The 26,486-nt window shown below is 43.8% G+C and overlaps 7 protein-coding genes across 7 annotated transcripts; 2 read left to right on the forward strand and 5 right to left on the reverse strand.

Annotated features, from left to right (window-relative positions):
• Window positions 1–9,173: 9,173 nt before the first annotated feature.
• On the forward strand, window positions 9,174–10,887 carry DEU56DRAFT_919607 (uncharacterized protein; the record flags this gene model as incomplete). Its single annotated transcript, XM_041358290.1, has 8 exons — window positions 9,174–9,216; window positions 9,266–9,412; window positions 9,465–9,688; window positions 9,742–9,816; window positions 9,869–10,172; window positions 10,224–10,311; window positions 10,371–10,440; window positions 10,498–10,887. The coding sequence occupies 8 exons, from the start codon at window positions 9,174–9,176 to the stop codon at window positions 10,885–10,887; spliced, it is 1,341 nt and encodes a 446-aa protein (XP_041201419.1).
• Window positions 10,888–16,326: 5,439 nt separating this feature from the next.
• On the reverse strand, window positions 16,327–17,003 carry DEU56DRAFT_919608 (uncharacterized protein; the record flags this gene model as incomplete). The annotated part of the gene is made up of 3 exons (XM_041358291.1): window positions 16,327–16,458; window positions 16,523–16,731; window positions 16,781–17,003. The coding sequence occupies 3 exons, from the start codon at window positions 17,001–17,003 to the stop codon at window positions 16,327–16,329; spliced, it is 564 nt and encodes a 187-aa protein (XP_041201420.1).
• Window positions 17,004–17,837: 834 nt separating this feature from the next.
• Window positions 17,838–18,807, reverse strand: DEU56DRAFT_919609 (uncharacterized protein; the record flags this gene model as incomplete). The annotated part of the gene is made up of 3 exons (XM_041358292.1): window positions 17,838–17,984; window positions 18,041–18,272; window positions 18,323–18,807. The coding sequence occupies 3 exons, from the start codon at window positions 18,805–18,807 to the stop codon at window positions 17,838–17,840; spliced, it is 864 nt and encodes a 287-aa protein (XP_041201421.1).
• A 498-nt stretch (window positions 18,808–19,305) lies between these two features.
• DEU56DRAFT_919610 (uncharacterized protein) lies at window positions 19,306–20,575 on the reverse strand (the record flags this gene model as incomplete). The annotated part of the gene is made up of 6 exons (XM_041358293.1): window positions 19,306–19,624; window positions 19,922–19,969; window positions 20,025–20,065; window positions 20,135–20,255; window positions 20,307–20,379; window positions 20,455–20,575. The coding sequence occupies 6 exons, from the start codon at window positions 20,573–20,575 to the stop codon at window positions 19,306–19,308; spliced, it is 723 nt and encodes a 240-aa protein (XP_041201422.1).
• An 869-nt stretch (window positions 20,576–21,444) lies between these two features.
• DEU56DRAFT_761857 (uncharacterized protein) lies at window positions 21,445–22,342 on the reverse strand (the record flags this gene model as incomplete). Its single annotated transcript, XM_041350596.1, has 4 exons — window positions 21,445–21,548; window positions 21,572–21,922; window positions 21,976–22,052; window positions 22,221–22,342. The coding sequence occupies 4 exons, from the start codon at window positions 22,340–22,342 to the stop codon at window positions 21,445–21,447; spliced, it is 654 nt and encodes a 217-aa protein (XP_041201423.1).
• A 1,961-nt stretch (window positions 22,343–24,303) lies between these two features.
• Window positions 24,304–24,998, reverse strand: DEU56DRAFT_761858 (uncharacterized protein; the record flags this gene model as incomplete). Its single annotated transcript, XM_041350597.1, has 3 exons — window positions 24,304–24,500; window positions 24,539–24,607; window positions 24,860–24,998. The coding sequence occupies 3 exons, from the start codon at window positions 24,996–24,998 to the stop codon at window positions 24,304–24,306; spliced, it is 405 nt and encodes a 134-aa protein (XP_041201424.1).
• Window positions 24,999–25,393: 395 nt separating this feature from the next.
• Window positions 25,394–26,025, forward strand: DEU56DRAFT_761859 (uncharacterized protein; the record flags this gene model as incomplete). The annotated part of the gene is made up of 3 exons (XM_041350598.1): window positions 25,394–25,508; window positions 25,650–25,704; window positions 25,755–26,025. 3 exons carry the CDS (start codon window positions 25,394–25,396, stop codon window positions 26,023–26,025), a joined length of 441 nt encoding a protein of 146 aa, XP_041201425.1.
• Between the last annotated feature and the right edge of the window lie 461 nt (window positions 26,026–26,486).

Genomic DNA, 26,486 nt, shown 5'->3' on the forward strand with positions numbered 1-26,486 from the left:
CAACAATGGTGTCACAGAGGATAACCAGTGTCCAGCAACACCCAACCTAATTTTAGCATTCCTATCCAGTTGCACAGGTTTCTATTCCAGTTCTGCCCTATCCAATTTCGCAGCAGCGCTAAGGGCATGGCATCTTCTGCATGGCAGAAAATGGGCTATCCAACAGACCAAATTCAAATTAATTTTATAAGGAGGATCCTCATGCGCCCCATCATTGTCTAAGCGCCCCAAATGTCTCCTCCCTTTCCCTCCCCCATACTTAGCAGCCATCTGTAATAACCTGAACTTGGAAGACCTGCTGGACACAGCCATCTTCACCTGCCTCACAACCATGTTTTATTCAATCGCGAGAGTAGGAGAATTTACTGTAAATGCATACAAAGAATTCCACCCAGTGAAGCACATCACCAGGAGCGGTGTCTCTCAGACAACAGACCGTAATGGACTCCCAACCACCAAATTTTGTATTCCATGTACGAAATCATCGCCTACCAAAGGAGAGGAGACCTATTGGGCCGCTCATGAAGGACCATCTGACCCCAAATTTGCACTAGAAAACCACTTGAAGGTCAACCAAGCAGGAAGTGAGGAACATTTGTTCATGTGGAAGCATGAGTCCAAAGGCATGAACACCTTATCAAAGCAGGAGTTCCAGAAGAGAATAGCAGCAGCAGCAGCCAAACTTCCAGAGTTGAAAGGGCATAGCTTGCGCATAGGAGGCACACTAGAATACCTATTACGAGGTGTTCCTTTTGATGTTGTCAAGACAATGGAAAAATGGTCCAGTGAGGCATTTACACTCTATTACCGAGACCATGAAATGATCCTAGCCCCATACATTCAAGCCACCCCAGTACTCAAACTGTTTACTTGCTACATGTTGCCCCCAGTGCACTAAACGAATCCAGTAAGTACAACTCCTAAATTAAGGGCATTAAGCTTCGCTGTATGCATCATTGTCCTCCTAATAATTGGGAACACAGCTCACCTTCTGATGCCTAGGTTCAGACCTCCAAAAACCTTTTCACCCAATTATCCTGTCTTATGTTACCCACAGTCCATACACTCATTCTACTATCATATTCAAGGTTGTACCTGTCAGCAATACATCAGTTTTCTTTCAGAAGCTAACCAGCGTTTAATACACATAGAGCAAAGATTCTGCATCATCAGTGAGAAGGGAACCAATGACTTCCAGTATGCTCCTGTCCTTGTGCTCAACCCAGCTCTGTAAGTGCTTGATTTCGACATTGAGGCAGACAAAAACTGTCAGAGATGCTATGATTTGTAATGATACACATCCTCAGCTCAGTATACCTATTCATGCATGTCCCACTGATCGAAATGAAGGTTGAGATATTGCACCCAATGGAAGGGTGATGCGTCTCTGATCAGTACTGCAGCGCTGTTCGAACTTGCAAAGATTTGTTCGCAAGTTTTGAGGTCTTTGAGACCTAGGCCGTTCAAATATAAGGGGTGATTTTGCAGTTGACAACGGCAGTGAAAAACCCATGGAATACATTTACGCCAACTTGTAATTTAAGTTCAGCCACCTTGGCTCCAATGGAGCTTTATGCGATCATTTTTCGAAACAAGCAAGCAATGTCATGTCCAATTGCTTGGTCAGCACTGCAGACATCTAGCAGTTGCTCAACAACAGCTAGACCATATTTTGCGCTATCAACAAACAGGTAGTCATGTGATGAGTAATGTGATAAATCAAAGCTTATATTTCACCACTGTGTGAAATCTCACTTACAACCTTTATGATCCCATGATGACATGCCAGAAAAAAAATCCCAGTCTGATTGAACATAGTGATTTTGTTCTCTTCAGAAGACTTTGCAGCCATCCAGTGTTTGTTCTGTGCAGGCACTTGTTGTTGAGTCTGCCACAGAGCGTCCACCAGAGTGATAACATTGATCATCAGCCTAACTGCTGCCTCAGAAATGAAATATCAGATCCAGAATATTCTTAGATCTGCAGATCCAGAGTCGTCCAATCACTTCACCAACAAATTACCATCCATGACATGGAGGCATGCTGGCAATAATGTTGGTTCACCTAGTTGCTAAATATTACATGACTAATTCAAATTATGATCTTGATAGAAAGATATTTGCCTTGAACGCACATGAAGGGCAAGCACCATTCAACTGCCACTGGTCAGGGTCCCTGCCCAGGAGGCAGTCAACATGGCTCTACACTTGCCACAATATTTGCAAATTGACATCAAAAGCATTAGAAATTGCTCATGATGCTGTCGAAGATATGTTACCTGTGTGGTAAGTCCAAAATAATAATATAACATAGCCTTCAAGTCTTACATTGTGAAGTATGCACAGCACTTTGGTAATGGTTTGGATACTGAGTGAGGACTGACATTGTCATAGTTGATGATATAGCTCAAGGCATTCTATGTGAATAGCAAAAGACGGCTGTAGTGGGGAGTATCCAATAAGTACTGCATGAAGAAGAGCTGTGTTGATGAGTTCATTAGTATGTTGTTGAATGGCGACAGCACATTTGAATTCTTTTGATGTTGGTTAGTAACTCTAGGCCATATATTAAAAAGAGAATCAGCTTACCTGAAATTCCGACAATGTCAACATGGAATATGTTGGGTGTCACAGTATTGCCGACATCGCTGATTCCATGCCAAGTAAGCATCCACATGGGCCGACATCTGGTCCTTCCAAGCTGTGCTCTTGTCCACACATCAATGTGCCTGTAGACACCAGGCTCCCTATCAATGTACATTAGATACCTGAGAACGATGAAAAAACATTGACTTGCTGTTCTTGTGAGAATGTCTTGAAAAATTCGGATAGAAGGGGGCTACCAACAGGCTCGTCAGTGTCATCATCCAGAACATCTATCTAATCACTGGTATCAAATGTGTTGTCACCAAAGTCAACACTATCAAGGTTTTTACACCCAGCTCTTGATTGATGAAGTTGAGGATATGACCATTTCAACCCTTGGTTGGGTTTGTGGCTCAATATTTTTTCAATCACTCAATCATAACGACAACAATAAATTGATATCTAATCAGGACACTAAATTAATTGACTGCATCCTACTCCAGCATCTCCTCAGCCTCATCCAAGCCAAACTTGCCAAAGTCGCACAATTGACTGCACCTCCAGGCACCAACCATACTACACAATTAATTTTGTGGTGAGATGCACTGGGAGCTACTCAAATATCTGCAGAGCACTTGCAAACAGCAAAGACACTTTTGAACAGAGCGGACACCAGCTCGATAGTGCTACTACTCAATCCATGGCTGATTCGAAAGGGATGGATCTCACTGTCCAAAAGTCATCTGCAATTCGAGAAATGGGTGACCTCATGGCTCATCTGAAAACTGGATCTGTTTGTCAAGAAGCATTTATGCAAAGCATTTCACGCTACAATAATACTGAGGAGCATGCAGGTCTTTTAGCGAGGGTTAAATTTGTTGTTATTGGCACAGTTCGTTAGGTACGACAATTACAAGCTATGACAGTGTACAACATATGATGTTTTAGTTGATAACCATACAAACCTCAAACCATATAAATCTTGAATGTTGTTTGTGGAATTTTGTCGCTTTGTTCACAGAGGAGCTCACAATGTTCAAGAGTGAAGCTTAACAAGAAACAGGCAGTATCAAAGATATAGGACAATTAGATCATAGAGGTTGTCAAATTTCTCACTGCGTTCTGAGGTCTTTTGATTGAAAAAACAGCACTCCCAAGACCCAAAAAAGATAGAGTTCAAGAGGAAAATTTGATGTATTGCACACTGCACTAGCACCACCTGTCCAGTAGTGGCCACCATGCTCAGCCTGAGCTCGATCTGACCTCAAAAAAAATAGATCCCATAAACATGGTAAAACAATCACTATTGAGCATTTTTTCTTGATCTTAACAAATGGTTGTTATTACCCTGCTTTTTCCACATGCTTGGGTGTGTAGGACAATTTTCATTTGATGTCAATATAAGGTCGTGGACATTTGGGTGTGTACTCACTGTAGTACAGTGTGAGTCACATACTAGTACACTGTCATGGGTGACTTGAGTCCAGCCCAACTTCAAGTTGAAGTCTGACTCAGAGTCAGGGGCATCAGACTCACTTATAAGTACTACTCAATAGACATAATCACGGTACAGTCACCTAGTGGTGATTCATAGTGGCACACAGTGACCGTGACCATAGACCAGTGGCAGCCTGACTGGCATTGTACTGCCTGTGAATGCCACAATCAGAGACTTGCCATAGAAAGTGTTAAATCTCTGAGTCACTCTCCAAGTTACTAGCACTACTAGTCACTAGTCATGCTCAACTTTTCCTTTGAAGCCTTTTTGATTTTAGACTCTGAACGCCAGAGCATTTTATAGGGCCAAAACAATATTCAAACTTGCTGTTGTATGTCTTTCCAGAAATGTTTTATGATCATGTTAGAAATTGTGACTGCAGGTTTGGTGGTACTCATTATATGGGATTTCTTCTTGTTGGCGCCAGTAGCTACATATTTTTTAGAATCTATCACCATCATGCAGAGAGTGATGAGAGGCCTATTGAATAACCCTTGTGATAATTTCAAGACAGTGGCACAGGGAAATAGATGTATGACTTACTGGTATGGGAAGATGCATATGGTAGATGAAGGAACATTCACTTAAGTGTTGCCAGTGAGTGTTCATGGACTTGATTGGTGAGGAAATTTCCTTTCTTTGCATTGATATGGTGGGATAGCTCGACCTCATGCATAAATCAGAAGTTTAAACAATGAGCTCCTTTGGCAAACGAGACAGTTGGTGCAAACACTGCATGGTACTGTCCAGGTGGTTATATGTAGGGGTGACCCAACACTTATTAAATTTATCAAGTGATTGACTCACAATAAATCGCCTTCCAGGAGAGTGACTACCTACATATCCACAATCCATATTTTTTTGCCCAGTACCAGCTGAACAAAAATAATACCTCCATCCAAGTCATGGTTGAAATTTTGTCATGATGGCAGGTTGATGGGCCAAAGCCCACCTAAGGAATTGTCGGGATGGACTTTTGAGGTAATAGGGTAGTCAAGTGTAGTTTTATTCCATCCATGAATGATGTCATAATTGAGTTATTGTCTGAGAAAATGGAGGTTTAGAATAAAGATGTAAAGGATGGACATGTGCTGACCGCAAGTGTTTTGGGATACCTGCTCCTGTATATGGAAGGTCGAGAATGAACTGTATTTGGTTCGGGTCATCTAAATTTCAGATGAACTCCATGTGTAATTTTGAGCATGTTCTTCAATGTCTGTTGGACAGTATGAGATTGACAGAGAAAAAATGTACCCACCATGTATAATGATATGCATATACTGTGAGAAACCATGATCTTCTAGGTACTCTACATCAGGTTTCACTGCCTGAGGTTGGTCGGCTCTGAATAATGATGCATTTGCCTTCATGCAGTGGTTGTGCAATGTGATTGGCTAATTCCTTTGGTCTGGAGGACCAATTACTGTGATATATGTGATGACTGTGGATGAGATTCTGGAAGCTGTGATAGATATCGGACTGTATCAGCGTCACCTTGACATATATTTTCTCCATCCTTCCAGATGCATGGTAGTATAGTGGTGAACCCACTAGACCATTTGATTGTCTCCAATGTGAAGACACTTGAATGCCGAGGATATCAGTTGCAAGGTCTTCGGAGTTGCTCAAAGAGGTTGAGGGGGCAGCAGAATTGGTTGGACAGAAAGAGGAATTGATGGAGGGACATTCTGTATAATCTCCACATCACAAGTAAGAGGGAGAAGGTTCAGTTGTAACTGAGAGATTGCTAAATTGATGTATGACTAGCCTCGTTCGGAGCTGGAAGATGTCAAGGATGGCACAGAGTCTGAAGGTTCTATATCAAGTGCTGCAACCTGACGGCACTTTGCAGTAGGTTGTCCATCGGTCTGTGCTAGCACCTGTTGTTTCAGGAGCTTCTGCTTCTCACATGAACATTGTTTGTGCTTATTCTGTTGTAACCTGAGGTGTTCCCTTTCTGCAGGGTCTTCATACATATATTGATCATTCTTATCCAACCTTTGTTGTCAATCATGATTGCACAGCCTGGAAAAATGTGGTCAGATGCACAAGAACTTCCCCCCATGATTTTCAATGATGTTCAAGCAAACTGTCTTATATGCTGGCTCCAATGACCACAATAATTCAGATTCAGATTTCAATACACCTAGTTGAATTGAAGAAAGTAGGTAGCCAGGACTCAGACAAGTACATCGTGACACCCATCTAGAATGAACCCCCCTCTATCATCTACTCCACCCCTGCAAGTCACTCGGTCGACACTAAGAAATGTTCTCAAAATACATGCAATGCGCTTCAAAAATTGTGCGCAACAATATATGAGGGTAGCTTTTGCCTTAATAAGTCACACAGGAAAGTGATGAGCTCTAGATAGTGCATGTGATTCCACTTGCAACCAAAGGCAGAATGGTATGCAGTTCCAAGACCTATGAAAAGCACATCCCTAATATTTCTTCGGCTCAAGTGCTATGAATATTGCCTTGGCTTAGAATACAAAAAAATGCACATTAACAACTGGTCAAATTTATTCAATCATACGATACACCGCAACATCCTTTGTGAGATTGTAGCATTGACATTAGTCTGCAGTCACCCTACTTGGCATTCACATATTGATAAGAAAGCTTGGTTTCTACTGCCGGATAACAAACATTAGGTGGTTATCAAATGGAGACAAAATCCCAACTCAACAAAAGGCATCAAACCCCTCTGGTCAAAGGTATTTACAATCATGTCGCTCATGATATCCCCAATATTTACATTTCTGCAATGGCAGCTCGAGACCCTAACAAAATACACCTTTATACCAGTATCCTTCAAGGGGCCCATCACACACTACCCTAAGATAGAACTGAATTCTTATAAATATTCTTCAAGGATAGTAACCTCCCATTGCTCAAGTGTCACATCCTCCTTCCATATGCAGTAATCAATGCAGCGCAGAAATTGTGCAGAGATTAGGTCGATGTGATCGCTCGTGGCCTTCACACAGAGCAGACAGCAGACTTCGAGGAACTGAAACATGGACTCACCATCTTGTGTAATATTCAGGACCTTTTTGAGGGTGCTCGAGACGCAGCAAAGGCTTGGAGGAAGCCAGCAGAGGGTAGTAGGAAGAAAAAACATGGTGCCTTTGTGGTCTGGCTTATCTGTTTTACATTTGTTAACCATACTTTGCCCACATCCCAGAGTCCACTCCTGCCTCTTTGGCAACTTCTGGACTCTAGGTACTGTATACTCTCACTACACTTCATATATTGGCAACTTACTCTGGACTCTAGTCCTAGTTTTCATTCACTCAGTAGCCTCTAGAAGTGTGTCCCATCAAGTTCCCATTGCAACAAGAACTATGGTAAGAATTTGGCTGTTGGTGAGTTCCTCGAGCTGTGCCCGGTGAGGCCACGGCAAATAATGTGTTCTTGGGAATATGAATGAGGATGATGAGCAGGGGCATGACAGTCATACTGTGATGAAGGGTAGTCTCTACAGTGGTACAAAAAAGTGTCCCGATGTTTGTCCAGTTTCAAGTAATTGCATGATGGTGAGTCAAGGTGTGCGAATCTGATGTGGCAGTGCAGACACATTTGATAGTAATAGTCACAATTGTAGAATAATCATATCTCCGCTCTGTAAGCTCCATTTCCCATGCCACATAGCTCAGATTCAGGCCAGAAGGTATTACTACCAAATGTGTCTGCACTGCCACATCAGATTCACACACCTTGACTCACCATCATGCAATTACTTGAAACTGGACAAACATTAGAACATTTTTTTGAGCCACTGCATATGATGATGGTTTGTAGTGGGGAGATGGTGGTTGGTGAGATGGATAATAAGGTGATAAATGGGCAGGAGGGGATAGTGAACAACATGACCGCTGTGCAACAGGGGGTGCACAGTACGTGACGAGAGCAGGATTTCTGTGATTGATAGATGGTGCATTTGAATCAGGGTTAACTTCACCTGGTTCAATATCAATGTCCAAGCTGTCATCCTCAATAATTTGGTGCACCAAAGCTACCTTCTGATGTTCCTGTTGAATGTGTCCATGTTCGATATGTGCCTGTTCTAGGAGCAGCAACACTGCTGTTGAAGATGTACCTGTTGGAGGTGGGTTAGTTTGAGAGGCACCTGATCAATGTGTTGTTGCTCAATAAATGCCTGTTCAATGTATTCAAGAGCCTTCAAGAGCCTTCAGCTTCTCCAACTCCAACTCCTTCTCCTCCTGCTTGTGCATCTCCTTCTGTGTTTCAAGCTGTGCAACCTCTGCTGCTTGTGAATCTTGTGTATCTTAAAAACCTTTATGAGCAGCTGTGTGCTTTTCTTATTCTGCTCCTCCAAATCAGTTTAAACCTTTTGGGAACTTGCACAACAATATCAGAAGAGTAGGAGGTGGGCCACTACTGTATCAGCTATAGACATGTTGTCGCTTCCTTGTTCTGGTACTGCATTCATATGATCACAAGTGAGTCACTCAAGCCATTTTGCTCATGTGGATGCAGGTTTGGAATGCCAAGGGGATCACCAAAGGTATTATGAACAATCATATTGATGGCAAACATTGCACAGGAGCATGAATCTCACTGAATGGTGTGGGGAAAGGTATTTCCTTGGTCTTCAAATGGGCCATCAAAACACACAGTGATCCACCACTGTATCTTTGTAATGAAGCCTCCAAGTTTCCCTGTCCACACTGATCAATATTATCAGTGGATTGCCGCCCATTAATATCTATGCTTGGAGCCGCCTGTTCATATATATACTCAGATCGATCCATTGCTTCATGCCCTTTCCCTCACCTTCTTGAAACACCACAACTTTCCATCTTGTTATGCAATTCAATTCAATAGTGGACCACACTACCTTTCGTCCCCCAATTTGTGACATTTGTACAAAGTTTGCAAATGTGTTGTCATCTTGTGTACTACTATCAATGAAATCCGTGTTTCATGTTTCTTTTGACCACCATCTATGACTAACAGCGCAAGGGCAAAACAGCTGTCCCCAAGCCAGCTCGAGGATCTGGCCTCAACCCCTCCAGTTTACCACTAGCTAATCAATTTTATTTTCCAGCTGAACAACCGCAAATGCCAGGGTTCAACTTCAACCTGTGTGAACAGAGGGTAACAGGTACAATTCGAGCCGGCCATCACCCACGTTCGCTAACGATGTCACCCAGATGCCGACCAGTTGTTGCTCGACAACGCTGGTCCATCGTACTCTGCACCCCAGGGCCAGCCAGCATACAATAACAACACTAGCCCATCCTACTCCGCACCCCAGGACCAGCTGGCGTACAATGATGGACAATCTTATGGGGGGGCAGGTACACAATCTTACTCTTTCATTATCCACTGGTCGCTAACGATATCACACAGACTCACAGAGCCAAGACCCGTCGTTCTATGACGACATGGGTCCATCCCATGACCACAACCTGTCGTTCTCCGACCACCCACCTTACGATTTCAATCTGGATTTCGAGTACGAGGATGAAGACCTCGACACAGGTGCTGGTCCATCAGATGCAGGTCCATCTGGATCTGGTGGACACAGCTCCCAAACTAATAGTGACAACACGGACACAGCACGACCCATGCCGGTATGGGTGCACTAAGCACCGGACCACAGCATTAGCCTAGTAAACCACGGTAGCGGTCTCGTGCCATCGAATTGGGATATGATGCTGATCTGCTGAGGAGAAATACCTTGTTCAGAGGTTGTCCACATGTGTGCTCTCTCATTTGTTGTCTTAATTTAATTCTAACTTTAAGGCAGACAGGGGGCTCAGCGAGAACGACGAAAAAACGAGTGTCGAGATGCTCGATGCCTGGAACACTGTACATCTTACCACAACCCCTCACTCAATGCAATGAATCGCCTCCGCTGGTACTCGCACCTCCCCCAGCAGCATCCAATCATCACGCTGTCGAAAGAAGAGATCACGGAAGCCGTCAAAAAGGGGAAACTCCTCATTATATGGGAGCTGTTCTCGAAGAATGCGCTGGGTTTGACCAGCAAACAAAGGAGAAGCCTCACTGAGCGGGCCATCAACAAATCAATTTGTGCTTGTCACGACCCAAATGGTACATGTTTTTGTAAATTATCTAACTTCGTTTACTAATCTATCTTCGTAGCACCGTTCACGAGGTTCATCAACAAGTCTCACCTTCGCAAAGTGGTGAACATGTTCTCTTCCACACATGGGAAGATGATCTTGTTCGCGTGAGACAGCGTTTTTGTGGGGTTTGAGCTTTTCCCCAACATACATAGCCCTCAAACAGCCGATGTTTTTCGCATCACGAGAGTGAACACACTCATTCGCGGTGTCGACCCATTGCTTTTCATGCACAAGTACTCAATTGATGAGCCACGTGGAGCACACTATCTAACCGCACTACTTTTACTCAGGTGTGGTTGTGGAATGGCTGTGTCACTATCCACGCCAAGTTCCAAAACCCCTTTATCATGGCCCTTGTTATCCAATTCATTTGGTCCAGAGGACGCCAATCATTTCTCGGTCTTTCGCCAATCAAAGCCTTGAAGCACATCATCGTGTTGAGTGGCGCAGCCACTTACTGCGCATTGGAGGAGCAAGGGCGGGAAAAATTTGAGGTCACATCTTTCAGCGAAATGTTGCACGGCCCCAAATTTAAGGAAATACTTAGCACGTTTAAGGGTCTTAGCAACAAGGAGAAAGCTGACCTCAAGCTCTACTGGCAGTACATATTGGACATTGGACCATCACAGGCTCGACATGGTGAGGTGGCATTGGTGTCCGAGTCGAGTGATTTGTTCTAGTATAGATCACGCACACAATGATTATCAGACTAGCTAGAGATAATGTACTACTAGTACAATTAGATTGTTCATAATTGGCGAGATGACGACACATCTTGCATATATTTTCGTGTGAATGGTGTAAGGGTCCAACATAACTAAAAAGAGTGTCGCAAATGGTGTCAGGGTGCAATTTGACCCAAAACAAGTGTTTATGAACATCAACCTGAGCTAACCCAAATGAAATTGCTCACAAGCACAGTGTGAGCACCTCTGCATGCAACATTTTGCGTTTTTAGATGTACTTTGTATAGTTCTATTTTCTGAGTATTAAGTATAATTAGATTTTTGGCATACCTTCAAAATACAAATAATTCAATCAAAGTAGTTGATTTCCTGGAATTCCCTTGATTTTGACGTGAGTTTGTACTTTTTTTGAAATTTCCAAAGGAGGTTTTCCCTGATGTTTTTCACATAGAATTAATAATTCTCAATATGCCTAGGATTCACAACAACTCAAATCTCAATATTTGTCCAGATTATGCTGCACCTCCGTACGCTAACACTTGGGTGTAACTAATTATTGAACATGTCAATGAGGAACAAGCCATCAACTTCCCCAGGAATATATGGGAAGCATTGAACAATGTAGAGAAGGGTCAATGGCAGGAGCAAGTTGAGAACGACAGAGAACAGCGTGAGCATCTCCGTCAACTGCAGCAGGAGCAGCAGGATGGACACACCAGGTAACCAACCTCAGAACGATAAATTCTTAGAAAGCTATATCTGATCTAAAATTTGCATAATATGTATCAGAATTGTACACCAAAAAAGAAAGCTTTGAATACCTAGACTTACTTGATGGAGTCCGCCAACTACACAACAATTTTGTTTTGACAATTTAGTTGCAATTACCTGTGACTTATGGCCATGGTGGCACATATTGTAGTGCTCACCAGCTGCTGCAAAGTTGTTGAGAGTGACCACTGTTGCCTAGATGAGGACTGCTGGTATTGCACTACAATTTTGCTCTGCCTTGGTCGTGGGATGTAACCTTCGGCTATTTTTTACTTAATTCACAATTTCTGAACAGATGCCAGTGTCAGATAAAAGTTCATGTGGCCGGATTGTGTTGGATCAACACTACCAACAGTGCAAGGGTGCTGACTATCTACAATAGACTACAATGTGGTACCATTCTGTAACAGCATGGTTGTCTTTTGCAAGCCAAGCTTACGATTGCACGCCCCAGCAGGGCTTCCTTAACATCGGTAGTGTCCCCAATGGGTATCTGTCTGATGTGCAGTCTCCAGAACATAAGGCTATGTGAGAAATGTACTAACGGAAATGAACATACTGCGGACGATCAAGAATGGAGCCGGATATTAAATGGAACAAAGGGAACAAGTTAAAGGAATCAGAAATGAATAGACTAACAGAAGGATCAGAATGGAACCAGATATTAACTGTCAGAAGGATCCAGGCATATAGGGGCAGAAAGAAGTGCATATGAATGGGGACTCAGGGGAAATGAATTCTAGACCGGACCCAAGGAACCGGGTGAACCGGACTGAACAAGAAGGTTCGGGTACATGATATGACAGAAGGAGGTGTTTGACAGTTTGCCAATGAACTATGCCAGGGTTCAAGTTGAATCTGGCAAGGGTACCAACAGTACAGACAATGTCAGGTCCCTCCGTGGTTCTGCAAGCTTGATGGTGCGCTGCATTTCTTAGCTCATCTCTCTCCAGAATAAAAGGATCAGACTCACCGTGTAGTAAGTCTCTCAGGACACACAACAATTCCAAAAGGTTGCCAAACCAATAGATAGCACAGGATATAGGTACATCCTGATGTGGCATTGAGTTGTATGGGGATCTTCAAGAGCTGAGCTATCCCTCTGGGATACAGGTAAAGGTTATATTATACATGCGGCAGGTTTTGAAAGTTCCAAAACATGTGTGCCCCATCAAGAACAAGTGTAAAGTGTATTGTCCAGAAAAATGACTTCAAACTCATCCTCAGGTAAAGTCAGGGAATCAGGTACAAGGACAGGGTTTTCATCAAGACACCAAGGAATGCCTTGGACACCCTTTGCATGAAGTAGCTGTAATATCATACTGTTGCTTAAATCCTGGAGATGGGCTATCTATGAGAAGAAGCAGAGCTATTTCACATGCAGACAATTCATGCGGAACATACATCAGATACTCCCACACTCTCCCAGATCCCCCCTACTGCCAGGACGACAGAAGTCATAGCCATCAACCTACCCCAGCCTCTTGTATCATTCAACCTCTTCCATCACATCACCTTTGCCCGCCCATACTGCTACTGCAGTGCATGTTTCCTGACAACTTCATTTTCCCTCTAATTCTTTGTGTTACAGACAGGTCTGCTACTTCCACATCAAACCACAAATGCTTGCTGTTAATACTGTGCTTGACAGGCAGATCCAGAGGGCTTGGCTTCAGCTTGTACACTGCACCCAGATGAAAAGGTTAAACTGACAAGCACAAAGGAAAACGATACAGAAATGATTGAGAATGAATAAGGAAATGAAGTGTTGAGTGGATCCGGGCATAGAGGTTATGATCTAGAATGAATCAAGGACTATATAAATAGATTAAGAAGCAGGATCGAAATAAGGAATGGATCCAAGGGAACAGCTGTAGATCAGATCAGGGATAAGGTTCAGGAAACACAGGATATGACATTTGCCCTCTATATTATCCAACCAATGGACCATAGAAACAGTTACTCCAATCAAAGGTAAATGACTTCATCTAATGTGCCCAATTTGACAGCCCTGCGTCATGTGGGTACAGAATCTAATTTTGCATTGTTTATCTCCACCCTTGTTGGCACAGCTATGGAAATTATCCAGGCTGACTTCTCCCAAGCTTGGTGATGTGGTACTGAGAATGTTTAAACTAGGAAGGAAGGCTCTCTTATTAATTGTAATCGTAAACTGAACATTATTGTCCTTAATAGAGAGGCTGAGGTAGATTGGTGGAATATAGTTTCTGTGATAGAGATGAAGAACAGCATGAATGCTCAGGACAGGCAAGCCTAGGCCTGACTGGCTGAATGTGCAAAGACCTTGTTTAGTATTCAGCATGACCTACAGTACATCTTCTCTGCTGTCACTGCTAACATGTCTTATTGATCTCCTGTTAGCTAAGATATCCTGATGTGTATTAAGAGGGATAAGTTTAGCTATTTGGCATTTGATGACAAAGAAAAACTGCATCCACAGCAGTGGATATCTGGGGCTCAGGCTGTCTGACCCCACAAGCAGAGGGTATGTAGTTTAATAACCAATCCTCACATGGTTGCCAGCTGTTTCAACAATATAAAAAAGCTGATAAACATGCAGGCCGTGGTATCTGGATCACAGCTTGTTAATCATTGCAATCAATCTTTAGATATTATAGTTGACCAAATCTTTGTACCTCACAGATCTGATGTCCTTTTCACCACCAACATACTATCTATTATCTTTTCAAATGGAAAGCAGGAATAATTATTGATCATCTTGAGTGACTAAATGTGTTTGTTTGGCTTCTACCTGTCAGACTCCTAGGCCCAAACCACTGCATGGTCTCTAGTTACCTTGCTTGATAAGGTTTATGTCATCTCATTAGTAGGTCAAAAATTTGCTGTCATTTTTGGTTGTGGTTTGTGATTGGTGGAAAACCACATTAGTGCAAGCATCTCGCATCTCAAACCCTAAATTTAGTATCACAGTGCAACACATAGTGTACACATTTATTCTTGCTTTCAACATATATTCATAATTCAGGTCTCTATTTTGTGAGTTGTTTTATGAGTCACTTTTCACCATGAATAGACTGTAACCAACAGTATTCTGCCTTTTTCCGCAGGCTGCTCACTGACATTATATAAATGTCTGAGTCAATACTGGCTTAGCTTGTGGTGAGGAAAACTTTCATAAAACAAGTCTATTAGGATTTGTAATTTTCCTCCTTGTGCATGCCAAATAGCAGCCTCATGGTATATGCTATCAAAGAGGTAAGAATAAGAAAGCCTACTGGTGCCCCAACTTTAAGTTCCAGTGATGGTCCACTCCCCAAAAATGCCAACCATTTTATATTCTCTTGCTCTGATTCAACTCTGGATTGCTAATCCAGTACTGTCATGATCTAATCTAGTATGGCAGTCTGTGACACATGTACTTGGAAAACTGTGGGCATACAACCATGGCTAGGATGTGACCGCTGCAGCAAGTCATTGTAATGTTACTGGATGGACCATGAGCAAGGCTCAGGCAGTCGAAGCTTTCATCAACAACTGCAAAATGACTGAGAACCCTGCTGAACATTATGCTCTAAAATGATAAGATAATGACCATCAAGGTCGTTGTTTATGGAATACTTGGGTTAAGACTTCATGAGCCAAATGGAATATCAACAAATTAGTCAATGATATCTTCAGAGACTGTGGTTGTGCACACCACAATGTTATGGCCAGGTTGAATTGCAAGACCACAGATGATGTAAGTTATGTACCAATCTATCTATCTCATCATATGATATAGCCATGTGCTTAGTTTCCAATCATGGAAGCTGCACAGGTGAAGCAGATCGTTTCCATCAAACTGGCTGATATATTGTTTGGTAACAATGTGTCCTTCCTTGTAGTGTCCATCATGAAGTTTGTAAGTACAGTACTGGTAATCGACATGGAGTAGGTACTGGAAGGTTATCAAAAGGCAGGGCAACAGTATTGACAAGAAGGTTAGGAAAGTTGAAGAGCGATGGCTAGGTAACCCACACTAGTCAGTGAGCTATGGTGGGAGCTAAGCATATGGCAGTCATTATGGCTGCAAATGTAAAACCCACCATATCCAGCATCCTGACATACATGAAGAAACTGGAGAGCTTTGTCACACTTCTTAGCATGTTCAAAGACCAAAGAGACAGCCAAGAACCTTGATGTGTGTTGTGAACAGAATCAATAGCAAGTTAGTGACTGGAATTTGACTGACACATATACAATGACTGTGTCAAACATCATGGTTAATTGTGAAGAAGTGATGTCATGACGAGGTGAAGAGGTTAGAAATTAAAAGATAGAGAGCCATGTTACTTTAACAGCACCCTATACACTATCTCCAATCACAGAAGGGGATAAACAGTACAATATCGATGTTTTCCCTGAATGACCCAGAATATCTACTCCTGAACTTTTGGACTATTCACCACACCAGTCATAGCACCCATTCCTACACCCACTCCTACTGTGATGCCATCAGCAGACATGTGCTAGATGGAATGCTAGACAGACTCCATACTATGCAACACCTCTTGGGGTTGAAACCCAAAACTATGCTCTCGATGGGGCTTCCCTTGAGCCAGACCTACAAACATCATGTTTCTGCATCCAGATGTTTCGCTATAACTGTGTATGTTGCACCTTTAGCTACATCTCGCATCGCTACATGGCCAGGTAGCCATAGTCCAAACCACCGATGAGCATTTGGCGGGCATAACCACCCAGAGTACTCAGAGCGAGCTTGCGGCAATCAATATTGAATGGCAATGGAAATGGCGGGAATGGATTGGACGGCTGGACGAAATGTGGGTTTACCATCAGTTCCATAATGGTAATGTGGTATGAAGGCGAGATGTACAGTCACCATCTCAGAGCTCGAATTGCCCGTCATCATTGGATCAGTCGTGTCATTGCTCGTACTTGGTTTCTCTGGTGCATTGGGTGCGTCAATATGGACATTGACTGAATGTAGGAAATGCTGAATGTCTTCTCCACCGCCGCAGCCTTGCACTGCCCCGCAGAAATCGTGGTCCTTGCATTGCACGTTGTGATATGAAACCCAATCAACTGTCTCACATATTATTTCCAGGTAGATATAAAAAAGGTAAGCACGTACAAAATATGAATATGTCTTGACACATTCCATTTTGCAGGGCTTCGAAGGTGATCCCATGGGATTTCTCCAAGGACTTGCGACTCTGAGCATGAAACCCTCCAACTGTGTGGTCCAGCCACATAAAATAATCCATCGCTGGAGATCTAAAGTCACCATGCGCCGAATCTGGGGATGCAGAAGCATCATGCAGAAAGGCGATCCGCACATCATTCAAATATTCCATGACCGATGCACATGTGTTCCACATGTGTTTTGGTTGAGTTATTGAGGTGTGCTACAACCTTCCTGTATATCCCAAATTTCTTGTTCAGAGCATGAAGTGGTAAACGATAGTGTGCAGCGATTTGGCAACCCTTGGGTGACTGTCCAGATACATTGAGAGAACACTCCCCTTCGACATCTTGAATAGTCCTTGGGCCTTCATCAACCGACCAATATCCTGTGCAGTCCATTGACGAACACGGCATGATGGATTCATCAAGGGCTATAACTGCAGTCCTTGGGCGGGCGTAAATGTGAGATGAATGATTTTTTTTTGTTCAGCAAAGCTACATGACGATGATCCGATACACTACACTCCACCACATGAGTTACATTACGATATATTCAGGGGAGGCTACCTTCTATCCACAAACAACAGTCCGATATAATCGGAACCGGTACAGTGTGTGTACCCATTAGTACAGTTGTTTGTTGTTCCGAGTTCGTGCCATCCGTAATATGACATGCAGGGCAGCCGGGCATCGATATATCCTACTTTAGGAAGATGTCTGAATGGGGCTGATCGACATGATTGCTTTACTTGGTCAGGAGTGTTGTAAGCTCTACACCAACTGACTACAACGGGGTAGGATACGGAAACTAAATAGAGTGTATGACCAACTGTAGTGAAGAATCTTGCCATGCTGCCACGATCCACTAAAATGTCCTGGCATTTGGCTATCATCTCTGCCATCCCAAAAAGCTCAAAGAACTCCTCGTCACTTCGTGCGGTGATCACTAAGCTATTGTCTACCAGATTCTCCAAAGACTCATTATGATCAAGTCCTTGAACTTCTCAAAACCGCATAGCGATATGGCTAGGCAGCCACTGTCCAAAGCCGCCAATGAGAATCTGGCGAGCATAACCGCCGAGCGTGCTGAGGGAGAGCCTGCGTAAATCATTATCAAATGGAAGTGGAAATTGTGGAAATGGATTCAATGGCTTGTGGAGATGTATGAATATTGTCTAACACTGAATCGCAGTCAGGGGACACGTACAAGATTGTCAGAGGTTGGTTCGGACACTATTAGAGTCAATTCATGATCCACATCCATGGCACTAGTGGGTTCGGCAGTAATCTCTGTCGCCTTCTGCTTGGAAGCGACGATAGACGCATCAATTATGTCTATTAGATTCTGATCATCTTCACCACCGCCGGAGCTCTGTATTGCACCACAAAAGTCATAATACTTGCACTTTTCTTGGTGATAGGATTTCCAATCAACTGAACTGCATATGAGGGCCGAGGATGGAACAAATATGCTACAGAACTCACTAACAAAAGAATGTCAGAACACGCCCTATTTTGTAAGGCTTCGAAGGTAACGCGATGTTCTTCTTCCAGGGCCTCACGACACTGTGCGTGAAATACACCGCTCTTGTGATCCAACCAGAGGTAGTAATCAAGTACTGGAGATCTCAAGTCGTCGTGTAGCGCATCTGTGGATCCACCAGCATCCTGCACAAATGCGATGCGGACGTTGTGGAGATACTCCATGACTGATGCATACATATCTAGCATGTGAGAAGAATAAATGTCTGACAAAGTTTGTAGGTGGGCCACGATCTTTCGGTAGATTCCAATTTTTTTGTTGAGCGAATAAAGGGGTAGACGATAGTGGGGAGCGATTTGGTAACTCTTGCGTGAATGTCCGGAGACCCTCAGAGAACACTCTCCATCGACATCTTGGATCGTCCCTTTGGCTCTCACCAACTGATTGATATCCTGCGCATTCCAATGACGGAGCTTGCATGAAGGTTGCATGATGGGATCAATGTGTGTGTTTAGGTGTGAATTTCAATATGAGCTTTGTGATTTTATTTTGTGAATTCTCAGCTGGGCGGCCCTGTCTTATAACATTGCTCCGAGTCATCACAAGACCTTTGAATTAAATCAAACTCTCAGATCTAAATGGCACTAACAATTTGAATAACATTGACATTGAATGCGGGTTAGATCCACTAAAATTGGAACTGGTGTTCTAACCCACCCTTGGCCATGATGTAAGGTGTGCATCAGGGTTGGATTGTGCATAAGAATATTGTCTTTAGGGAGAGCGGATGTTAAATTCAGGCAACCAATCGATTGACTGCAAGACAACATCTACGAAGCCACCTATGTTCACCTCCAGACCTGAGTGATTTGTTATATATGCACTATATAACCATCATTGTACAAACTGGGCAGTGGTATCGGGGAACAACACCGTCAACCGATGGGAGCGCTGTCAGCTGCATGGAATCCTTCCATCCCTCAGGGAGTCTACCCAGCTTCGTCGCCTGTTCCAACAGGGCTTGTATGTGCACTAATATAACACCCACCGTCACTGACAATTCCAAGCAGACCTCCTCGGCGAATTGGCGTCGTCAAAAGTGCGAGAAACTCGTCATCAAATTCTACAGCATCATAGATGGATGGCAGGCCTGCCTTTGTCCTTTGGACCACCTTCTCTCCTGAGGCAGCAATGCATGCATCATTGAACCACCAGATGGCATGTCCTGCAGTATCGCTGGGGGTTCTTTGGAGAGGAGAATGCGGGATCACATCCATTGCAACTGCATCGCGTGGACGTCTGCGTGTTCTGTGGATCGGTCGATGATGAGAACGTATTTGAACACATCAAATTTAACATACACTAATGTTCACTCCCTCCAGGTATAGCACATTTTTACGGCCTATGAAGTTCATTGCCATATTCCACCGATGATAGAGAGTCTTCGCTGGGATTTAAGGTTGCGCTAAATTACCCTCATCATACCACACGATTGTCGCATGATCTGCCGTTATTTCACACACACCAAAGAAACGACCAACTTAATTGTGCCCATCCATTATTTCATGGAACTTACCCTCCACGCATAACATGTGAATAACAGACTTGTGGTCACTGAGAACAAGCTCATACTCACCAACGCAAGCTGCAAGGCTGAAGTATTAAATTGGTCAGTACCATTGCAGCACTCGTGAAATGACCAGCGTACTCAACACCTTCATCCTCCAAGTCCAGCTGCCTATAATACCACTGGATATCACTTCGACATGATAGGTGAATGAGCATATTATATTTAACTAGAATGATGAGTGCGGTCACCTGTCTCTTTTTGTTGGCCTTTAAGTAGATCTGATTGACCTTCCCATACCAGTAGGACATGATCGGAAGACTTCCATCTTCTATTGGTACCGACCGTTCATGAAGCGGAAAGATTGTGACGCTGAAGTATTCATGTCAGTGTTGCCAAGGACACATAAAGACATGCTCCTACTCGTCCCCAACCCTAATAATCAAACAACAATGATTGTCAACATCATCGGAGTGATCATGAGCATCATAGACCCCTGTGAGTTATATAGATACATGTTGTCAAAATGAGGGATTGGCAAAACACCACTATGAGCTGCAATTGTACATACATTCCAAGGATGTACATCGCTTCAGTTTGTGAAGCTGAGGGTGACTAGTGGGCATGGCAGGCAATGTTCGCCTATCATCTGCAAAAGAGGCACTGCTGATAATTGATGGTCGGGTGGACATGATGGTTCGGCAAAAAAACTAAGAGAAAATAAAAGGTAGGATCAATGGAAGAAGAAACGATTAACCTACCATCAGAGCAATTACATATCTTGTACACATACCAGCCAGACGGGCGGATCAAGAACAAGGCTAGACACAACAAAAGCTCCGGTATCATAACAGCGCACGCGGCAATACATAATGCAATGTCATTACCTGGTCCGCAGTTTAATGAAGGTGAAATAAATTGTATTTCCTGGAGGCCATGAGGTCGGGGACAATGACTAGACTGGTTATAACACGTAAATGTGAGGGTAGCGGTAGGAGAATATCATCATTACTACATTAGCCTGAGCAGAGTTATCACTCAAGCACAGCAAGTACCATTTCATGGAGCAAGACGATTCCTTCGATATTTTGCAGGAAATACAGAGGTCGAAGATCCTGGAATGGGACCCAAAGGGTTCGAGGATCTTAGGGACTCCTGGACATGCAGCCGAGAATGCATCTGAGGATGCATGTCATATCGACTATGATAATATCGGAGCACTGTTGACAGCCATTGACAACTGCAAATTGTGGATGAAGTCAATGATCACATTCAAACACATAAGCGACAGCGAGGCAGAGACGATGAATACAGACCTTCGCCACCTCCACTAACACTGGAGGTTCGTTCACCCGCACTTGAAGCCCGACCACCTATAATATCTGAATCAACGGTGGAGGAAATTGCCTGTGAGTTTACAATGATGTAGATTTAATCTGAAAAGCTCATATCTAACAATGTCAGGCCGCGCAATGGCTCGACCAGTTGTTTGGACATCAGCCTGGCTGAGCTGGCGAACCCTTGCACTAAAGGAATGGCTTGAGGCAACGGTAGCAAACTTCTACCTGATACGAGGGGTAATAGCATTGCGTGTGCGCGATCCAGCTAGTTCTTTGTTCGATTTGAAAAGTTGTGTGAGCTTCGCCTTTCTCTCTGCAGGTAGGACTGTGTGCCAAGGGTATCCTCACCTTCCCCATAATCATCCTCCGCATCATCATTATTACCTGAGTTGTCACTGTGATTCTTGGCATGGTGCGAGGGTTCATCGCCATCCTGGTTTTCAATTGGGCATTGGCATGTTGAGCAGGTAGCACTGACAACAGTCAATTTCTGTAGGACCTCAAGGCTATCATCTGCGTGCCAGTGATCTGGCGGGTTGTCCAGTAGCATGAGATAGTCGCTGCAGCTCATCTTGATACGCCCAGCGACTATGCGTAACATTTCTATGCGCAATCTGTGCCCACATTGCACATGAAATGACGGTAGGCGACCGTGCTCATCCATTCCTGAGATCAGGGCTTGCGCCAGCACGGAGCATGCTATGGGACCGCAGTCCACTCCATTTTGGGTCCAATCCCTAGGTCACACTGACACATCTGCAATATTCCCTTGGCTCCAGCCATGAAGAGCCGCAATTCTTCTCCAATATTCAATGTTGAGAATAGTGGACTATGAACGCAACAGGGACCACAGGACATGGGCCCTCACGAGGCACAAAATGGTTTGTCCTGAAGGCCTCTACTTCTTCATCATCCATGCTGTTTGCCCTTGCAGCATACAGGTCGACATATCTCATTTGTGCTCTGGTATGCATCTGATACCACATATTGCACACACCTCCGCTTTGTCTCCATTGCTTGTCTTTGTGTCTCCATCCATCCATTTCTCCATCCATCCAATTGATTGATTGTCAGTGTTGCATTCTGGTGCTTTTCATACAAGTATTTTTCCTTTTCCATGTGTACAATTGTCAGTGTTGTATTCCGGTGCTTTTCTTGCAAGTCTTTTGTCAATAGGTTTATCTCAGTGCCGATTCTGCCAGGTTAAATATGGTCAGCTTTTCACAGGTATCTCAAAGTCAATCATGGATGTAAGTGTTGAAGTCCAGTGGAGTCTATGTTCGCTGATGCTGACTCAGTTTGCCAACAAATTTACTCTTACTGCCCACACCAAGGCAGTCAATGTATTGGCTGTGAGTATGCATGGAGCATGGCTCCTTACTGGAGGTATTTAAACATCCGATTTCTTTGCTCGCTCATGCTCACAGCTGAGACAGGCAACAATAGTAGAGTCGTGGTATGGAACCTGTCATCCGGTGAAATGATTTCTTGAATCATTTCACCAGCTGCAGGATATATTAGTGCGATCACTTGGATTGATATGGGCGATTGTGGAGAGACGACCTTTGCATTCGGGGCATCAGATGGCAACATCCAAATCTATGAAAGAATCAATGATGTAGGTGTGATGGTAATGGTAGTAGTGTCTTTAGGTTGCTGATAATGCTCCATCTCATTAGGCACTTTTTGAATTTTGCAGTACTACCATCAGTCACTCGGGTCTGGTAGAGTCGCTTGCTTAGGATCCTGTCCATCATCGACTAGCGAGTGCTGGTGACGGTCAGCCCCACGTTTGGAACTTCACACCAGACCGTACATTGTCAAATCAGTACTTGTGCTATATTGATTTTGTGTTAGAAACCCTCATTTCCATCACCTCGAAGCTCAAGAAGCAGCCGCACGTGGCATGCATGGTACACTTCTACGACAACAGTGCTTTGCTACTAGTATCATTTCTGGAAAGCGGTGAAATGTACGTGTACCCCAACAATTTTGATTTTATTCTGACCGTGATTCCAGTTTCTGCTATTCCATCCTCAGAGTCTTCACTGGTCTCTTGGAGGTAAGTGTTTCCTTCCTTTTCACTCCCTTCTGTCACTCAACTATGTCTTTCAATGAGTCAAAGACTTCTCCTAAATCATGCTCCTGTAAGATCCTCTGATAGTCTTCCCACATCTTCATCCCCAACAATTTTATCATGATTGGGCTGATCATCATCATACACATCATTGGGTTGCCCTTGATTGGTATTGGTGAGGTTGTCATTGAAGACAGCCCTCTGAGGCAGAGGCCCTTCACCTGGGTCCTGTCACAGCGGCTGGCGCTGCTAGCATCCTGTTTCAGCCCCTGTTACAGTTCCAATTCAACACCCCAACTTCACAGTAGGCAGTCAACTTCCATAAAGTGAACATGTCTGGTACTCAAAGAGGCCAGTATGATCAAAATTTGGATGCAGGGCATGTGGTGGTCTATCATTATCACTAACTAGGTAGCTTGAACGACCATCCTGAGCAGGATTTGCTAGCTGCATCCTTCTCCACCCCAAGTCATAATATGTTCTTAAATTCAAACTTCTTCAACTAGCCTGATGTGCAGGTGATCAGCACCATCTCAGATCAACGAAACTGGCAAAAACTTGCCAACTCTAATGTTGATACCTGCATGAGCTATTACAACAATTACATGTACTCTGGTTGACTTCATGTACAGTGCTTTACACAGCCTGATCTACATCATACCAGCATGCTGACTTTGCATTCCAATCTGCTGATGGTGTTTCTATGAAGCCTACTTGATGCCCCTTCGTATCACCCTTGATGGGTTGAAGAAGTTCAACATTAGTCATTGTGACCATATGTTCACATAAATCAGTCATAATTCCCAACAGTCTACTCAGTCCAGACAATGCAGGTACACTATACATCGTTGAAGTGTGTCAACAGTGATGGTATTTAAGACATCAACAAAATGTGCGGGGGATGCAACAATTGGGAGTGGTCTTGAGATCACCATGACGAAGCGATTCATATAATGGGGATGGAGTTTGAATTTAGAGATACTGGCAAGCAGGATGAACCAAATCAGGGTTGCTTGTGCATTGTCAGATAGCCCTTGGTAGCAACCCCCTGGAACAGAGGTGTTTTGTGATCGGTGGAGAGATCAGATTGGGTGATCTCAACTTCTGTGAGGACGTCTTTCCACGCCTTTTGCGAGAAATCAAGCTCCCTGAGGTTGTAATCCAGGAGGACAAGATCTGGCTTCCACAAATCTGCAGGGTCTGGAACAGGATTGAAAGCGAACTCAGAAGACCAGTACCGTGAAGGGCAAACTGTACAAGCACTGTGATGACAAGGGCCCAGCTTGCCACCCCATCCATTATTATCCCTATTCCAAGCAACAATCTCTTTGTCAGTCTGCTAGAGAGGTCGCGACACAGAAGACAAAGACACCGACCCCTCTCAATGGCGAAGTGGATCGTCCACACAAGGTGTTGGCGGTCATCATCAGAAAACAAGTTGAGTCATGGACTCGAAGGTGCTCGAGCATCACTCGGATCACCAATCTTTCTAATCCAGATGATATGTTGAGTTGGGTGCTATGAGACGGTCCAAACTGTGGTTCTAGACTGGAGCACACCTGCATCAAATTCGCTTGGTTGCTGTTCGTTCGAATCGACTTGTAGTATAGGTTGTAGGTGCTCCTGAATGTGATGTGCAATCTGCTGGGATCTCTCCTGTTGCATCTTGGTCTGCACCACTCCATATCTAGATAGCATGTTGTGATGATGTATCTCTCCTCTTTTGTAGCCTCCTGCTCCAAATGGTGCTTCCAGTGCATCTAAGCACCACACTCCTATGAGAAAGATGACCCACACAGGTCCTCAGTCACCTGTGTACTGTGCGACATCGAAGTAATGACTGAAATACCACACTCTCTCCCATTCACACGCCCAAACACCCCCCTCGCCCACCTTGTCTACGCTCACTGACCTCAACTCCCGTGATCTTGCTATGCCAATAATTGCCAAACAAGTGCACAAACTGTTGGAGACTATTCAATGGTCCTATGGATCCACCACCATCCTTCCATGCATCCATATATGTCAAGAAGATGCCGACACAGTCTCCCTGTTTGCGTTGCTTCCAGAGTCCCTCCCTGAAATGTCAAAACATGTCATCCACTTATGCTGTAATATTGCAAGTCAGCACACCCAGCCTCACAACCCTCAATCTGGACTACCTTGAAGATCATGGCATGTCAGACCTAATGTGTGTCATGGTACATGGTGAGTCTTATCAAATCTTTAATCTTCTTACTTTTTTTTGATACTGTACCAGACACCAAACAATGGTCAAAGGATTTCACATATCCTCCCCAGCATGCTACCCTTAAACAATTCATGAACAATATACACCACACTAACCAGATCCAGTTATCCTCGATGTCCCATATTCTCAAAGTGGTCTCCCTTTGTTTCTGAGGTGAGTAATCAAATACTAACACCTCACAACGCTAATCATTCTATCCTCAGCACTCTTGACAACAGCGTCATCAACGGATGGAACCAATCCACTGTCAATAATCCCATCTATGAAACAGTCCACCCGGACAATTTCACAGTATGTTCATGGGCTCTGCTCCATGGGCCCGCCTTCTGGACCAATGCCCATCACGACTCTAATGGGGGCACAACTTTTGTCCAAGTCAAAATTGATGAGAAGAAATGGGGCCTCTTTGGTCCGATTCAAGAGGACACGGTTTCCTGGACCAACCCTCAGCTCAAGGCCTGTACCGCCAAATGAAGCAAGTTGCTTAGAGTTGCACCAACATTGATGGTTGAGCTTTCTGTGACTGAAATTATATTATGTAATCTGTCACGTCATGGACTACCCATAGTATCTCTCCGAGAGGTTTCTCTGGAATTGCTTTTCTGATTGAAACTTGGGTCGCAGAGTAACATATTGAATAGATTTTTAAGGGTACAAGTACATGGATGGTGCCGAAAAATATCTAAAGTGGCAATATGGGGTGCCGAAGTGTTGCAATGGGAACTGAATGGGCCGCTTCTAGAGGCTCCTGAGTGACCAAAGATGATCAGGACTAGAGTCCAGAGTAAGTTGCCAATGTATTCAAGTATAGTAAAGGTATACAGTACCTAGAGTCCAGAGTAAGTTGCCAAAGAGGCAGGGAGCACTGGACTCTGGGATATGGGCGATGTATGGTAAACAAATGTAAACAGACAAGCCATAACACAAAGGTAAGG

This window comes from Suillus clintonianus (assembly GCF_016758775.1).
Source record: "Suillus clintonianus strain FC179 chromosome Unknown DEU56scaffold_173, whole genome shotgun sequence".
Classification (NCBI taxonomy): Eukaryota; Fungi; Basidiomycota; class Agaricomycetes; order Boletales; family Suillaceae; genus Suillus; species Suillus clintonianus.